The sequence below is a fragment of the Procambarus clarkii genome, chromosome 69 (assembly GCF_040958095.1).
Source record: "Procambarus clarkii isolate CNS0578487 chromosome 69, FALCON_Pclarkii_2.0, whole genome shotgun sequence".
NCBI classification, from domain to species: domain Eukaryota; kingdom Metazoa; phylum Arthropoda; class Malacostraca; order Decapoda; family Cambaridae; genus Procambarus; species Procambarus clarkii.
The window spans coordinates 8727314-8745643 of NC_091218.1; the positions used below are offsets into that span (position 1 = coordinate 8727314).

Consider the following 18330-nt stretch of genomic DNA (forward strand, 5'->3'; position numbering starts at 1 on the left):
AGCACGATTGATTTGATTTCTCTGCAGGAGAGTGAGGTTGTGGACGTGCTGGACCCCTCCTGCACCCTGGCGTTCCTTGACCTCGGGTGGGCGGGGTCAATAAGAGGGCGGGTCACCATCCAGCTGACCCCTGACACTCCGCTGGCCAGACAGTTTGTGTTGTTGTGTACGGGCCAGCGGGGCCACACCTACCGCAACACTAAACTGTTGTGGGTGGAGTGCAAGGGTGAGCCGGGGGAGTTTGTGGAGGGCGGAGACTACGAGAGTAATGATGGTAAGGGAGGAGCCCCACTGCTGCCTGACCTCCAGGGGCAGTACCGGGAGTCAGACCAGGCAGGAGCTGTGTGGGCCAGGTATGTGCCGGGGGGTCCCAGGAGTGCCCAGTTCGCCATCACCACCAGGAACGACCAGGGTGATCAGTGGTCAGATGTCTTCGGTGATGTGGTGAGCGGCCTGGATGTGGTGAGGGCAGCAGTCAACCACAGTGACATTACGGAGGTGACTGTGGTGGACTGTGGTGTTGTGCTGCCACTCTAGTTCACTGTACCATCACTACTGTGGTGTTGTGCTGCCACTCTAGTTCACTGTACCATCACCATCACTACTGTGATGATGTGCTGCCACTCTAGTTCACTGTACCACCACCATCACCACTGTGGTGTTGTGCTGCCACTCTAGTTCACTGTACCACCACCATCACCACTGTGGTGTTGTGCTGCCACTCTAGTTCACTGTACCATCACCATCACTACTGTGGTGTTGTGCTGCCACTCTAGTTCACTGTACCACCACCATCACTAATGTGGTGTTGTGCTGCCACTCTAGTTCACTGTACCATCACTACTGTGGTGTTGTGCTGCCACTCTAGTTCACTGTACCACCACCATCACTACTGTGGTGTTGTGCTGCCACTCTAGTTCACTGTACCACCACCATCACTACTGTTGTGTTGTGCTGCCACTATTGTTCACTGTACCATCACCATCACTACTGTGGTGTTGTGCTGCCACTCTAGTTCACTGTACCACCACCATCACTACTGTTGTGTTGTGCTGCCACTATTGTTCACTGTACCACCACCATCACTACTGTGGTGTTGTGCTGCCACTCTAGTTCACTGTACCACCACCATCACTACTGTGGTGTTGTGCTGCCACTCTAGTTTACAGTACCATCACCATCACTACTGTGATGTTGTGCTGCCACTCTAGTTCACTGTACCACCACCATCACTACTGTGGTGTTGTGCTGCCACTCTAGTTCACTGTACCACCACCATCACTACTGTGGTGTTTGTGCTGCCACTCTAGTTCACTGTACCACCACCATCACTACTGTGGTGTTGTGCTGCCACTCTAGTTTACAGTACCATCACCATCACTACTGTGATGTTGTGCTGCCACTCTAGTTCACTGTACCACCACTATCACTACTGTGGTGTTGTGCTGCCACTCTAGTTCACTGTACCACCACCATCACTACTGTGGTGTTGTGCTGCCGCTCTAGATCACTGCACCATCAATATCACTACTATGGTGTTGTGCTGCCATTCTAGTTCACTGTACCATCACCATCACTACTGTGGTGTTGTGCTGCCACTCTAGTCCACTGTACCATCACCATCACTACTGTGATGTTGTGCTGCCACTCTAGTTCACTGTACTACCACCATCACTACTGTGGTGTTGTGCTGCCACTCTAGTTCACTTTACCATCACTACTGTGGTGTTGTGCTGCCACTCTAGTTCACTGTACCACCACCATCACTACTGTGGTGTTGTGCTGCCACTCTAGTTCACTGTACCATCACCATCACTACTGTGGTGTTGTGCTGCCACTCTAGTTCACTGTACCACCACCATCACTACTGTGGTGTTGTGCTGCCACTCTAGTTCACTGTACTACCACCATCACTACTGTGGTGTTGCGCTGCCACTCTAGTTCACTTTACCATCACTACTGTGGTGTTGTGCTGCCACTCTAGTTCACTGTACCACCACCATCACTACTGTGGTGTTGTGCTGCCACTCTAGTTCACTGTACCATCACCATCACTACTGTGGTGATGTGCTGCCACTCTAGTTCACTGTACTACCACCATCACTACTGTGGTGCTATGCTGATACTCTAGTTCACTGTACCGTCACCATCACTACTGTGGTGTTATGCTGATACTCTAGTTCACTGTACCATCACCATCACTACTGTGGTGTTGTGCTGCCACTCTAGTTCACTGTACCACCACCATCACTACTGTGGTGTTGTGCTGCCACTCTAGTTCACTGTACCACCACCATCACTACTGTGGTGTTGTGCTGCCACTCTAGTTCACTGTACCATCACTACTGTGGTGTTGTGCTGCCACTCTAGTTCACTGTATCACCACCATCACTACTGTGGTGTTGTGCTGCCACTCTAGTTCACTGTACCATCACCATCACTTCTGCATCACCATGGACAGTGTGTTTTGATGACAATTTAATTTAATGACACACCTTTATCACTATATCATCATAACTTCACTATCTTTGGTATTTATGCTTTGGTATCATATACCTGAAAATCACGGCTGTATCACCATCAATGCTATATCTTCTCAGTACTGTAACCTATCATTGCTGTATCACTATAGCTTCACTATCACCTCTATATATCACCATCACCTCAGGGCCCACACTTGGGGTCATATACTGACCATGTTGAGTAACAAATTGTTGGTGTCACTATATGACAGCTGTTGTCACTGTTATATCACCAACAGCTCACTATCACATAACACTGTCACTGCTACACCAACATCATTCCACTTTCACTGCATTATCACCTCACACTGATATATTTCCTTCTTACATTAACTGATATATCACTATCACTGCTACAGCACCACTACCGCACCATCACTGCTATATCACTATCACCTCAGTATCACTGCTATATCACCACTATACTATCACTGCTATATCGCCTCACTATCACAGCTATATTACCATCACCTCACTACCACTGTCATATCATCACCTCAGTATCATTATCACACTATCTTTATTATAATATTATCACTGCTATATCACCATCACCTCACAATCACTCAGGTGTGTTGTGATATTAACATACTGGACCATGGTGTGTTGTGATATTACCATACTGGTCCATGGTGTGTTGTGATATTACCATACTGGTCCATGGTGTGTTGTGATATTACCATACTGGTCCATGGTGTGTTGTGATATTACCATACTGGACCATGGTGTGTTTGTGATATTACCATACTGGTCCATGGTGTGTTGTGATATTACCATACTGGTCCATGGTGTGTTGTGATATTACCATACTGGTCCATGGTGTGTTGTGATATTACCATACTGGTCCATGGTGTGTTGTGATATTACCATACTGGTCCATGGTGTGTTGTGATATTACCATACTGGTCCATGGTGTGTTGTGATATTACCCTACTGGTCCATGGTGTGTTGTGATATTACCATACTGGTCCATGGTGTGTTGTGATATTACCATACTGGTCCATGGTGTGTTGTGATATTACCCTACTGGTCCATGGTGTGTTGTGATATTACCATACTGGTCCATGGTGTGTTGTGATATTACCATACTGGTCCATGGTGTGTTGTGATATTACCATACTGGTCCTTGGTGTGTTGTGATATTACCATACTGGACCATGGTGTGTTGTGATATTACCATACTGGTCCATGGTGTGTTGTGATATTACTATACTGGTCCATGGTGTGTTGTGATATTACCATACTGGACCATGGTGTGTTGTGATATTACCATACTGGACCATGGTGTGTTGTGATATTACCATATGGGTGTGAGGTGGTGTTATGACCACACATACACCAGTATGATCATACTGTAGCTGGTGTATGATGTGCTCAAACTGTATAGTGATGTCTTGGCTGATTAGCCTAGTATCACGAATATTTATTTATGTAGTTACTCTGTTTTCGACAACACACTAGTATTAAATGTGTATTGCCAATGTATTCCACATATATCTATGTATATTATATTTCTGTACAATAAGTCCTTGCCATGTATTTGTGGATATATATTAGAAGTCTAGTGAATAGCAGTAGCCTAATGTCATGTAGCTTGAAAAACATCCGTATATGCTTACATTATGGAATGCTACATAATGCTGTATAGGAAATATTATGCGAACTATGATGGAGAATGTATAAATTTAGGTCTCGGATGTATTACTGTCATGTATACTGTGTAATTTCCCTTTCATTATTGTTCATTACATTGTCCTCTAACATTAAATTAGATTTTGGCACTGTGAGATGTGTACCACATAGACATGGTTTTGATACACATGTTGTATATATATATATTTTATACTGTATTCATGTATACTTATGCATAATGACTGGCGGGCAGACCTCTGAAATCCTCCCTTAACCACTCCTCCCCTCTCCTGCCAGTGTTACCATGTCTTGCCAATATGAATTCTTTGTTCACATATTTTTATATCATGATATAATCTTTTATATACTGAATTATTGATATGTATTATTATGTAAGGTTGTGTATTATGGTCTTTATTTTGTTGATATATGAATTAGAAGATGTTGATCGAGATATGTCTGTATATGAGCTTGAGATGAGGAGTCAGCTGACTCATAGAGGTGGATACAGTGTCGCTCCCGGCCAGCATGGCTCTGGGCGGTCACTCTTTAATTTTCTCAGTCGAGCGCATGTGTTGCCGCTACGGTCCGGGTTTTGTGACCTTATTTGTGTCATTTGACTGCTAGGATATTTGTCATGTTGCAGTAATGTATACCATGGATCAGTTCTACCATTGTGCATCCTTTATACCAGGTGATAGGTGCTGTTATATATCTTAGTGAGGTGGGTACCTGAGGATCTTAAGTGATGTCGTTGTGCTGTATATGATATTGATTCCTCATACCTCATTTGTTAATGGTTGTGACACCACCACCACCCTGTATTGGTATTAGCAGCATAATAGGCGCTAGTGTCCCACTGCGCCACGATAGAGCCTGGCGTCAGCTAGTGCTGATTGTATGCAGTTTTGAGACCTGTTGATGATCATGCCCAGCTTTGAGAAGCTGGATAAATCATTGAGTGTGAGTTTATAGATTGTATTCTTTTTCATGTTATGTTCATTTATGTTAATACCCAGTAAACTGGAATACTTTTTGTTAATCTTTCACTCCCCTAGACACTTATTGATATTTTGCCAGGCTATGTTTTCCATTGATGCTGTAGGTTACTCCCCCTTAGCATATATATATATATATATATATATATATATATATATATATATATGTCGTACCTAGTAGCCAGAACGCACTTCTCAGCCTACTATGCAAGGCCCGATTTGCCTAATAAGCCAAGTTTTCATGAAATAATTGTTTTTTCGACTACCTAACCTACCTAACCTAACCTAACCTAACTTTTTCGGCCACCTAACCTAACCTAACCTATAAAGATAGGTTAGGTTAGGTTAGGTAGGGTTGGTTAGGTTTGGTCATATATCTACGTTAATTTTAACTCCAATAAAAAAAATTAACCTCATACATAATGAAATGGGTAGCTTTATCATTTCATAAGAAAAAAATTGAGAAAATATATTAATTCAGGAAAACTTGGCTTATTAGGCAAATCGGGCCTTGCATAGTAGGCTGAGAAGTGCGTTCTGGCTACTAGGTTCGACATATATATATATATATATATATATATATATATATATATATATATATATATATATATATATATATATATATATATATACACACAACTTTAGAACACTTTCCCACCAGGAGATTCGAACCCTAGCCAGCACAGAAGCTTTACAGCAACTGGCATAATTGGTACAACCTTTAACCCACTGCACCAAACTCAGACCCTTAAAAGAGATGGTAATTTTGGGGGTATTTAAACCCTCCAAAGATCACCACCTCCCAAGGGCAACTAGAGTTAGTGAGGGGTCACTCACGTTCTTTCATCAAATTCCTGTTAATATGGGAGAAATCTGTGTCTATGCTTAATGCACAACTTGCCTAAACACGCAAGAGAAGTTATACAACTTTAGAACACTTTCCACCAGGAGATTCGAACCCTAGCCAGCACAGAAGCCTTACAGCAACCTCGAATCTCCTGGTGGGAAATTAGTCTCTAAACTATAAATGTGATGAGGACCCTAGGAGTCCTTAAAGTGTTTCATGCATTGAGGAGATTCCAATGATCAACATGGACCAGGACCAGGTGAGGCTAGTCTGAGAAGAGATCCTCAAGGACTCTAACTCGACCTTGCTCCCAGGCCTTGTACAGTTGCTCTCGTATTTTCTCTGCTGATTCCGACAGCTTCGTGAAGCGTCTGCCACATGTACATTGGCGACGTACGCATTGCATTCGGGAAAGCAAAATAGAAAAGATTTTTCTTCAAATGGGCCCCACATTGTGACTGTCTCCTCTGTATCTGAGGTGAACCTTTGGTCAAAACTGTACATATATCTTATGTACGTGATCATTTGATGTATCAAATGTGGTGATCTCACAGACGTTAACAACTACAGACCTATATCAATCCTGCCTAATTTGTCAAAAATATTTGAAAAACTAATCTACAAGCAGCTTTACTCTTTTCTAGCCAAACACAATATACTTAGCTCTTGTCAATATGGCTTCAGACCCAAAAAAGCACTAACGATGCACTTATTAGTATGATTAACTTGATTCACGCAGCTCTTGATAAGAAGGAGTTCCCTGTTGGGTTATTTGTGGACCTGCGTAAGGCTTTTGACACTGTCAACCACCAAAACCTTCTTCTTAAATTACATCATTATGAAGTCAGAGGACACTCCCTGCAATACCTCAAATCTTACCTTACTGACAGGCTCCAGTATGTTTCTGTGAATAATACAATTTCTCCCACCCTACCCATCAACATTGGCGTTCCTCAGGGCAGCATACTTGGCCCTCTCCTCTTTCTCATCTACATTAATGACCTTCCAAATGCCTCCCAACACCTCAAACCAATTCTGTTTGCTGACGACACAACCTTCATTTTCTCCAGTCCTGACCCCCTTGCTCTAAATGCCACAGTAAATACTGAGCTAAATAAAGTCCATCTTTGCTAACTGCCAACAAACTCACCCTTAACATTGACAAAACGTTCTATATTCTGTTTGGCAATAAATCCTCTAATCAAATAAATCTCAAAATAAACAATACCCAAATTTGTAACAAATTAGATGGCAAATTCCCTGGCGTTCTCATCGACCACAAGCTGAATTTCCAGGGACACATTCTAAATATATCAAAAAAAGTTTCAAAAACTGTTGGCATTCTTTCTAAGATCAGATATTATGTACCCCGCCCTGCCCTGGTGACTCTCTATTACTCCCTCATCTATCCATATCTCAACTATGGTATTTGTGCTTGGGGTTCTACTACCCAAAATCATTTACGTCCTCTAATTACTCAACACAAAGCTGCTATTAGGACAATATCCAACTCTGACCCCAGACATCACTCGGTACCCCTACTCAAATCTCAGAATATGTTAGATATTAAGTCACTGCACATTCTCTCATGTGTATTATACATATATAAAACGCTGAACTGTAATGCCAATCCTGACTTCAAAAGATTCATTGAAGGTTGTAACAGAACCCATGAGCACCACACCAGAAATAAATACAGTTTTGATATTCCTAGAGTACGACTTAATCAAACTAGAAATGCTCTACAAATCAAGGTACCCAGAATGTGGAATGACCTTCCCAACCATGTTAAAGACTGTACCTCTCTCAACCAGTTTAAGATAAAAACGAAGCACTACCTAATAAATTCCCTGTAACCTACCTTACCCCTCTGTTGTCAACCCATGTCTCTTTTGTTTTTTTTCAAAACAAACGCTGTTTGAATGTAATTGTCTGTAATAATTTGTAATTGTATTTGTGCTGCATTTTCAGCCATGTTCCCCCTCTTTTACCTCTATTTTTATTTGTTCTCAACACATTTTATTCTTTATACCCATTAGTATTAAGCTTTAGTCATTAATGTTTTTCCTGCCAGAAACGCTTTGCGTAATAGTAGCTTTGGGCATTGTATGTACTAGCTCTATCTATAAATCCATCATTCTTTGTAAAATCTCTTGTATGTATGTATATCGCACACAAAGCATATAAGTAACAAAAACAAACCATGCCAAGGCCCAGGCACAACTATATGACAACCCAAGAAAGAATCCGGGGCGAACAATGAAACACAGAGATACATGTACCTCAAACAAACACCCTTCCAGGAAGAACAGCAATCAAACCAACAAAATGAGTAACAAAACAGCCGCATGCAACTCACTCAAGGTACAAGCAACGGCCCACGCAGGAGCCAACATAGAAGCAAACCCACACTCACACACAACCCCACACACCAACCGAACACACAACCACAGGAGCAACCACACACACACCCATCACAACTCCCCGAGGAGGCCCACCGGAGGGCCGGGGATCGAGGATGAAAACAGAAGACCACTCACCCAAAAGCAACCCGACGCACATACCACCCGTGAACCAACCACGGAACTCGCTCGGAAACGCACGCTGCACCCACCACCACGTGAACCGCAAACGACCCCTCAAAAACCCCCAAAAGCCTAGCAACCCCATAACCCTCCCTCCGACCCACCCACACACAATACACAAAGTCAGCAACAAGAAGACAAAGCGTATTGCGGACACGGCGCGACCTCCGCTGAAAGGACAAAAACAAAATCTCAAAAGGTCACCCCGACACTCAGGTCCACAAACTCCAACCAACACGTCCCGAAACCAATCAAGCAAACCCCGCAACCCGCCCGCAAAAATAAAAGACATGCAACTGCGTCTCAGGGAGACCACAGTGCACACACGCATCAGAGGCACGCAAACCCAGCATGCACAACCGTGTATTAGTCGCCAACGACAAATGCAAGAGCCGAAACAACAATTCCCGCTGTTGCGGAGCCAGAAACCGAGCCCCAGTGCCGCCCACACATCCCCCAATCCCAACACGGGAACAAACCCTCCACCCGCGGTGGAACATGATGAAACAAAACCCGATACACCGCCTTGACCGGCAAGGACAGGAACCCCGGACAACGGCACACCTCCCGAAGAATCGCCCACCGCCCAAGAGTAAACCGGGGGGGTGGGGGGGGGTACAGACCGCCGCCTCCCGACAAACACCAAAATCCACCAAATAGCTAAACCTAACAAAGCAATAATAAACACACAAACCATTGAGCCCCCCACCCAACTCAAACCCCTGACACAACGAGACCCAAAGAGCGCCCGAGCCCTCGTGAACACATCAGGAATGCCCACCCACCCTCCTGCACAGCCAACACCAACGTCGACCGGCGAATTGGGTGGTAACGACCACACCACACATAACGATAAACCTGGCGTTCCAACCCGAAAGCCAGCTTACGATCCAGGGGGAAAACCCGAGCCACGAACCAGACCCGGGACAAAACTTTGCGATTCACAAGCAACGCCCGCTGATAAAGCGTCAACGGGCGTACAGCCAGCAACCCAATCGCAACACCGACACTCCGGGAACCATATCCCAATTGCAAGCCAAGGACCTCTCATAGGAAGCAAACGCAGGTAAGCCCCAAAACCCGCATAGAAGTGACAACCGGAAACCATGACCCCACCCACACAAGGCGAGAGGACCACCCACCAAGACCCATAAGACCGGATTTCGCACGATTTACCAGCGCCCCAGTGACCAACTCAAACCTCTCAACCACAACCTGGACCGCCCCAACCGACCCCTCCGAGGCCAGGAACAGGACTGTATCATCTGCATAACCGCAGATAGGCAACCGAAGACCCGACGGCAAACGGGGGGACGATCAACGGGCATCCCTGATCGCCCTAAAAAACGGCTCCTGAAAGACGATATACAGGAGCATCGAAAAGCGGACAACCCTGCCGCACCGAGCGACGCACAGGGAAAGAATCACTCAAAAACCCATTTACACAGACCCGAACTACAACACTGAGCGTACAACATACGCACCCAACGAACAAACAAGGCGGAAATCCTAGCCTCCCCAAACACACGAAACACAAAATCGAGTGACACACGGTCGAAAGCCTTCGACCAATCCAGACAAAGCATCGCTGCCGACAAGCGAGAGTCGGACACATACTAGAGCACATCTCGAAACAATGCATTGCAATGCAACAAGGAACGACCTGGAACACCACAAAACTGCTCCACAGAGACAACAGACGCAACAACACTGCGACAGACCGACCAGCCCAAAACCTTAGACAGGATCTTGTAGTCGACATTCAACAAAGTAATGGGCCGCCAGTTTGAGAATAACTGTAGATCGCCCGACTTCGGGAGAAGCCGCACAATCCCAACGCACTGAGACATAGGCAGAACACACTCCCGAAGTCGGGCGATCTACAGTTATTCTCAAACTGGCGGCCCATTACTTTGTTGAATGTCGACTACAAGATCCTGTCTAAGGTTTTGGCTGGTCGGTGTCGCAGTGTTGTTGCGTCTGTTGTCTCTGTGGACAGTTTTGTGGTGTTCCAGGTCGTTCCTTGTTGCATTGCAATGCATTGTTTCGAGATGTGCTCTAGTATGTGTCCGACTCTCGCTTGTCGGCAGCGATGCTTTGTCTGGATTGGTCGAAGGCTTTCGACCGTGTGTCACTCGATTTTGTGTTTCGTGTGTTGGGAGGCTAGGATTTCCGCCCTTGTTTGTTCGTTGGGTGCGTATGTTGTACGCTCAGTGTTGTAGTCGGGTCTGTGTAAATGGGTTTTTGAGTGATTCTTTCCCTGTGCGTCGCTCGGTGCGGCAGGGTTGTCCGCTTTCGATGCTCCTGTATATCGTCTTTCAGGAGCCGTTTTTTAGGGCGATCAAGGGATGCCCGTTGATCGTCCCCCCGTTTGCCGTCGGGTCTTCGGTTGCCTATCTGCGGTTATGCAGATGATACAGTCCTGTTCCTGGCCTCGGAGGGTCGGTTGGGGCGGTCCAGGTTGTGGTTGAGAGGTTTGAGTTTGGTCACTGGGGCGCTGGTAAATCGTGCGAAATCCGGTCTTATGGGTCTTGGTGGGTGGTCCTCTCGCCTTGTGTGGGTGGGGTCATGGTTTCCGGTTGTCACTTCTATGCGGGTTTTGGGGCTTACCTGGTTTGCTTCCTATGAGAGGTCCTTGGCTTGCAATTGGGATATGGTTTCCCGGAGTGTCGGTGTTGCGATTGGGTTGCTGGCTGTACGCCCGTTGACGCTTTATCAGCGGGCGTTGCTTGTGAATCGCAAAGTTTTGTCCCGGGTCTGGTTCGTGGCTCGGGTTTTCCCCCTGGATCGTAAGCTGGCTTTCGGGTTGGAACGCCAGGTTTATCGTTATGTGTGGTGTGGTCGTTACCACCCAATTCGCCGGTCGACGTTGGTGTTGGCTGTGCAGGAGGGTGGGGTGGGCATTCCTGATGTGTTCACGAGGGCTCGGGCGCTCTTTTGGGTCTCGTTGTGTCAGGGGTTTGAGTTGGGTGGGGGGCTCAATGGTTTGTGTGTTTATTATTGCTTTGTTAGGTTTAGCTATTTGGTGGATTTTGGTGTTTGTCGGGAGGCGGCGGTCTGTACCCCCCCCCCCCCCCCGGTTTACTCTTGGGCGGTGGCGATTCTTCGGAGGTGTGCCGTTGTCCGGGTTCCTGTCCTTGCCGGTCAAGCGGTGTATCGGGTTTTGTTTCATCATGTTCCACCGCGGGTGAGGGTTTGTTCCCGTGTTGGGATTGGGGGATGTGTGGGCGGCACTGGGGCTCGGTTTCTGGCTCCGCAACAGCGGGAATTGTTGTTTCGGCTCTTGCATTTGTCGTTGGCGACTAATACACGGTTGTGCATGCTGGGTTTGCGTGCCTCTGATGCGTGTGTGCACTGTGGTCTCCCTGAGACGCAGTTGCATGTCTTTTATTTTTGCGGCGGTTGCGGGTTTGCTTGATTGGTTTCGGGACGTGTTGGTTGGAGTTTGTGGACCTGAGTGTCGGGGTGACCTTTTGAGATTTTTGTTTTGTCCTTTCAGCGGAGGTCGCGCCGTGTCCGCAATACGCTTTGTCTTCTTGTTGCTGACTTTGTGTATTGTGTGTGGGTGGGTCGGAGGAGGGTTATGGGGTTGCTAGGCTTTTGGGGTTTTTGAGGGTCGTTTGCGGTTCACGTGGTGGTGGGTGCAGCGTGCGTTTCCGAGCGAGTTCCGTGGTTGGTTCACGGGTGGGTATGTGCGTCGGGTTGCTTTTGGGTGAGTGGTCTTCTGTTTTCATCCTCGATCCCCGGCCCTCCGGTGGGCCTCCTCGGGAGTTGTGATGGTGTGTGTGTGGTTGCTCCTGTGGTTGTGTGTTCGGTTTGGTGTGTGGGGTTGTGTGTGAGTGTGGGTTTGCTTCTATGTTGGCTCCTGCGTGGGCCGTTTGCTTGTACCTTGAGTGAGTTGCATGCGGCTGTTTTGTTACTCATTTTGTTGGTTTGATTGCTGTTCTTCCTGGAAGGGTGTTTGTTTGAGGTACATGTATCTCTGTGTTTCATTGTTCGCCCCGGATTCTTTCTTGGGTTGTCATATAGTTGTGCCTGGGCCTTGGCCATGGTTTGTTTTTGTTACTTATATGCTTTGTGTGCGATATACATACATACAAGAGATTTTACAAAGAATGATGGATTTATAGATAGAGCTAGTACATACAATGCCCAAAGCTACTATTACGCAAAGCGTTTCTGGCAGGAAAAACATTAATGACTAAAGCTTAATACTAATGGGTATAAAGAATAAAATGTGTTGAGAACAAATAAAAATAGAGGTAAAAGAGGGGGAACATGGCTGAAAATGCAGCACAAATACAATTACAAATTATTACAGACAATTACATTCAAACAGCGTTGTTTTGAAAAAAAACAAAAGAGACATGGGTTGACAACAGAGGGGTAAGGTAGGTTACAGGGAATTTATTAGGTAGTGCTTCGTTTTTATCTTAAACTGGTTGAGAGAGGTACAGTCTTTAACATGGTTGGGAAGGTCATTCCACATTCTGGGTACCTTGATTTGTAGAGCATTTCTAGTTTGATTAAGTCGTACTCTAGGAATATCAAAACTGTATTTATTTCTGGTGTGGTGCTCATGGGTTCTGTTACAACCTTCAATGAATCTTTTGAAGTCAGGATTGGCATTACAGTTCAGCGTTTTATATATGTATAATACACATGAGAGAATGTGCAGTGACTTAATATCTAACATATTCTGAGATTTGAGTAGGGGTACCGAGTGATGTCTGGGGTCAGAGTTGGATATTGTCCTATAGCAGCTTTGTGTTGAGTAATTAGAGGACGTAAATGATTTTGGGTAGTAGAACCCCAAGCACAAATACCATAGTTGAGATATGGATAGATGAGGGAGTAATAGAGAGTCACCAGGGCAGGGCGGGGTACATAATATCTGATCTAGAAAGAATGCCAACAGTTTTTTGAAACTTTTTTTGATATATTTAGAATGTGTCCCTGGAAATTCAGCTTGTGGTCGATGAGAACGCCAGGGAATTTGCCATCTAATTTGTTACAAATTTGGGTATTGTTTATTTTGAGATTTATTTGATTAGAGGATTTATTGCCAAACAGAATATAGAACGTTTTGTCAATGTTAAGGGTGAGTTTGTTGGCAGTTAGCCAAAGATGGACTTTATTTAGCTCAGTATTTACTGTGGCATTTAGAGCAAGGGGGTCAGGACTGGAGAAAATGAAGGTTGTGTCGTCAGCAAACAGAATTGGTTTGAGGTGTTGGGAGGCATTTGGAAGGTCATTAATGTAGATGAGAAAGAGGAGAGGGCCAAGTATGCTGCCCTGAGGAACGCCAATGTTGATGGGTAGGGTGGGAGAAATTGTATTATTCACAGAAACATACTGGAGCCTGTCAGTAAGGTAAGATTTGAGGTATTGCAGGGAGTGTCCTCTGACTTCATAATGATGTAATTTAAGAAGAAGGTTTTGGTGGTTGACAGTGTCAAAAGCCTTACGCAGGTCCACAAATAACCCAACAGGGAACTCCTTCTTATCAAGAGCTGCGTGAATCAAGTTAATCATACTAATAAGTGCATCGTTAGTGCTTTTTTTGGGTCTGAAGCCATATTGACAAGAGCTAAGTATATTGTGTTTGGCTAGAAAAGAGTAAAGCTGCTTGTAGATTAGTTTTTCAAATATTTTTGACAAATTAGGCAGGATTGATATAGGTCTGTAGTTGTTAACGTCTGTGAGATCACCACATTTGATACATCAAATGATCACGTACATAAGATATATGTACAGTTTTGACCAAAGGTTCACCTCAGATACAGAGGAGACAGTCACAATGTGGGGCCCATTTGAAGAAAAATCTTTTCTATTTTGCTTTCCCGAATGCAATGCGTACGTCGCCAATGTACATGTGGCAGACGCTTCACGAAGCTGTCGGAATCAGCAGAGAAAATACGAGAGCAACTGTACAAGGCCTGGGAGCAAGGTCGAGTTAGAGTCCTTGAGGATCTCTTCTCAGACTAGCCTCACCTGGTCCTGGTCCATGTTGATCATTGGAATCTCCTCAATGCATGAAACACTTTAAGGACTCCTAGGGTCCTCATCACATTTATAGTTTAGAGACTAATTTCCCACCAGGAGATTCGAGGTTGCTGTAAGGCTTCTGTGCTGGCTAGGGTTCGAATCTCCTGGTGGGAAAGTGTTCTAAAGTTGTATAACTTCTCTTGCGTGTTTAGGCAAGTTGTGCATTAAGCATAGACACAGATTTCTCCCATATTAACAGGAATTTGATGAAAGAACGTGAGTGACCCCTCACTAACTCTAGTTGCCCTTGGAGGTGGTGATCTTTGGAGGGTTTAAATACCCCCAAAATTACCATCTCTTTTAAGGTCTGAGTTTGGTGCAGTGGGTTAAAGGTGTACCAATTATGCCAGTTGCTGTAAAGCTTCTGTGCTGGCTAGGGTTCGAATCTCCTGGTGGGAAAGTGTTCTAAAGTTGTGTGTATATATATATATATATATATATATATATATATATATATATATATATATATATATATATATATATATATATGTCGAACCTAGTAGCCAGAACGCACTTCTCAGCCTACTATGCAAGGCCCGATTTGCCTAATAAGCCAAGTTTTCCTGAATTAATATATTTTCTCAATTTTTTCTTATGAAATGATAAAGCTACCCATTTCATTATGTATGAGGTTAATTTTTTTTATTGGAGTTAAAATTAACGTAGATATATGACCAAACCTAACCAACCCTACCTAACCTAACCTAACCTATCTTTATAGGTTAGGTTAGGTTAGGTGGCCGAAAAAGTTAGGTTAGGTTAGGTTAGGTAGGTTAGGTAGTCGAAAAACAATTATTTCATGAAAACTTGGCTTATTAGGCAAATCGGGCCTTGCATAGTAGGCTGAGAAGTGCGTTCTGGCTACTAGGTACGACATATATATATATATATATATATATATATATATATATATGCTAAGGGGGAGTAACCTACAGCATCAATGGAAAACATAGCCTGGCAAAATATCAATAAGTGTCTAGGGGAGTGAAAGATTAACAAAAAGTATTCCAGTTTACTGGGTATTAACATAAATGAACATAACATGAAAAAATACAATCTATAAACTCACACTCAATGATTTATCCAGCTTCTCAAAGCTGGGCATGATCATCAACAGGTCTCAAAACTGCATACAATCAGCACTAGCTGACGCCAGGCTCTATCGTGGCGCAGTGGGACACTAGCGCCTATTATGCTGCTAATACCAATACAGGGTGGTGGTGGTGTCACAACCATTAACAAATGAGGTATGAGGAATCAATATCATATACAGCACAACGACATCACTTAAGATCCTCAGGTACCCACCTCACTAAGATATATAACAGCACCTATCACCTGGTATAAAGGATGCACAATGGTAGAACTGATCCATGGTATACATTACTGCAACATGACAAATATCCTAGCAGTCAAATGACACAAATAAGGTCACAAAACCCGGACCGTAGCGGCAACACATGCGCTCGACTGAGAAAATTAAAGAGTGACCGCCCAGAGCCATGCTGGCCGGGAGCGACACTGTATCCACCTCTATGAGTCAGCTGACTCCTCATCTCAAGCTCATATACAGACATATCTCGATCAACATCTTCTAATTCATATATCAACAAAATAAAGACCATAATACACAACCTTACATAATAATACATATCAATAATTCAGTATATAAAAGATTATATCATGATATAAAAATATGTGAACAAAGAATTCATATTGGCAAGACATGGTAACACTGGCAGGAGAGGGGAGGAGTGGTTAAGGGAGGATTTCAAGAGGTCTGCCCGCCAGTCATTATGCATAAGTATACATGAATACAGTATAAAATATATATATATACAACATGTGTATCAAAACCATGTCTATGTGGTACACATCTCACAGTGCCAAAATCTAATTTAATGTTAGAGGACAATGTAATGAACAATATGAAAGGGAAATTACACAGTATACATGACAGTAATACATCCGAGACCTAAATTTATACATTCTCCATCATAGTTCGCATAATATTTCCTATACAGCATTATGTAGCATTCCATAATGTAAGCATATACGGATGTTTTTCAAGCTACATGACATTAGGCTACTGCTATTCACTAGACTTCTAATATATATCCACAAATACATGGCAAGGACTTATTGTACAGAAATATAATATACATAGATATATGTGGAATACATTGGCAATACACATTTAATACTAGTGTGTTGTCGAAAACAGAGTAACTACATAAATAAATATTCGTGATACTAGGCTAATCAGCCAAGACATCACTATACAGTTTGAGCACATCATACACCAGCTACAGTATGATCATACTGGTGTATGTGTGGTCATAACACCACCTCACACCCATATGGTAATATCACAACACACCATGGTCCAGTATGGTAATATCACAACACACCATGGTCCAGTATGGTAATATCACAACACACCATGGACCAGTATAGTAATATCACAACACACCATGGACCAGTATGGTAATATCACAACACACCATGGTCCAGTATGGTAATATCACAACACACCAAGGACCAGTATGGTAATATCACAACACACCATGGACCAGTATGGTAATATCACAACACACCATGGACCAGTATGGTAATATCACAACACACCATGGACCAGTAGGGTAATATCACAACACACCATGGACCAGTATGGTAATATCACAACACACCATGGACCAGTATGGTAATATCACAACACACCATGGACCAGTAGGGTAATATCACAACACACCATGGACCAGTATGGTAATATCACAACACACCATGGACCAGTATGGTAATATCACAACACACCATGGACCAGTATGGTAATATCACAACACACCATGGACCAGTATGGTAATATCACAACACACCATGGACCAGTATGGTAATATCACAACACACCATGGACCAGTATGGTAATATCACAACACACCATGGTCCAGTATGGTAATATCACAACACACCATGGACCAGTATGGTAATATCACAACACACCATGGACCAGTATGGTAATATCACAACACACCATGGACCAGTATGGTAATATCACAACACACCATGGTCCAGTATGTTAATATCACAACACACCTGAGTGATTGTGAGGTGATGGTGATATAGCAGTGATAATATTATAATAAAGATAGTGTGATAATGATACTGAGGTGATGATATGACAGTGGTAGTGAGGTGATGGTAATATAGCTGTGATAGTGAGGCGATATAGCAGTGATAGTATAGTGGTGATATAGCAGTGATACTGAGGTGATAGTGATATAGCAGTGATGGTGCGGTAGTGGTGCTGTAGCAGTGATAGTGATATATCAGTTAATGTAAGAAGGAAATATATCAGTGTGAGGTGATAATGCAGTGAAAGTGGAATGATGTTGGTGTAGCAGTGACAGTGTTATGTGATAGTGAGCTGTTGGTGATATAACAGTGACAACAGCTGTCATATAGTGACACCAACAATTTGTTACTCAACATGGTCAGTATATGACCCCAAGTGTGGGCCCTGAGGTGATGGTGATATATAGAGGTGATAGTGAAGCTATAGTGATACAGCAATGATAGGTTACAGTACTGAGAAGATATAGCATTGATGGTGATACAGCCGTGATTTTCAGGTATATGATACCAAAGCATAAATACCAAAGATAGTGAAGTTATGATGATATAGTGATAAAGGTGTGTCA

General features: G+C 43.8%; 1 protein-coding gene across 1 annotated transcript in view; it reads left to right on the top strand.

Annotated features, from left to right (window-relative positions):
• LOC123749562 (uncharacterized) overlaps positions 1 to 5190 on the top strand; it is an 89763-nt gene extending 84573 nt beyond the window's left edge. The window contains exon 6 of the mRNA XM_069311032.1: positions 28 to 5190. Within this exon, the coding sequence (XP_069167133.1) occupies positions 28 to 537 (510 nt within the window). The 3' untranslated portion in view covers positions 538 to 5190. The remainder of the gene's footprint in view (positions 1 to 27) is intronic.
• The last annotated feature ends 13140 nt before the right edge of the window (positions 5191 to 18330 follow it).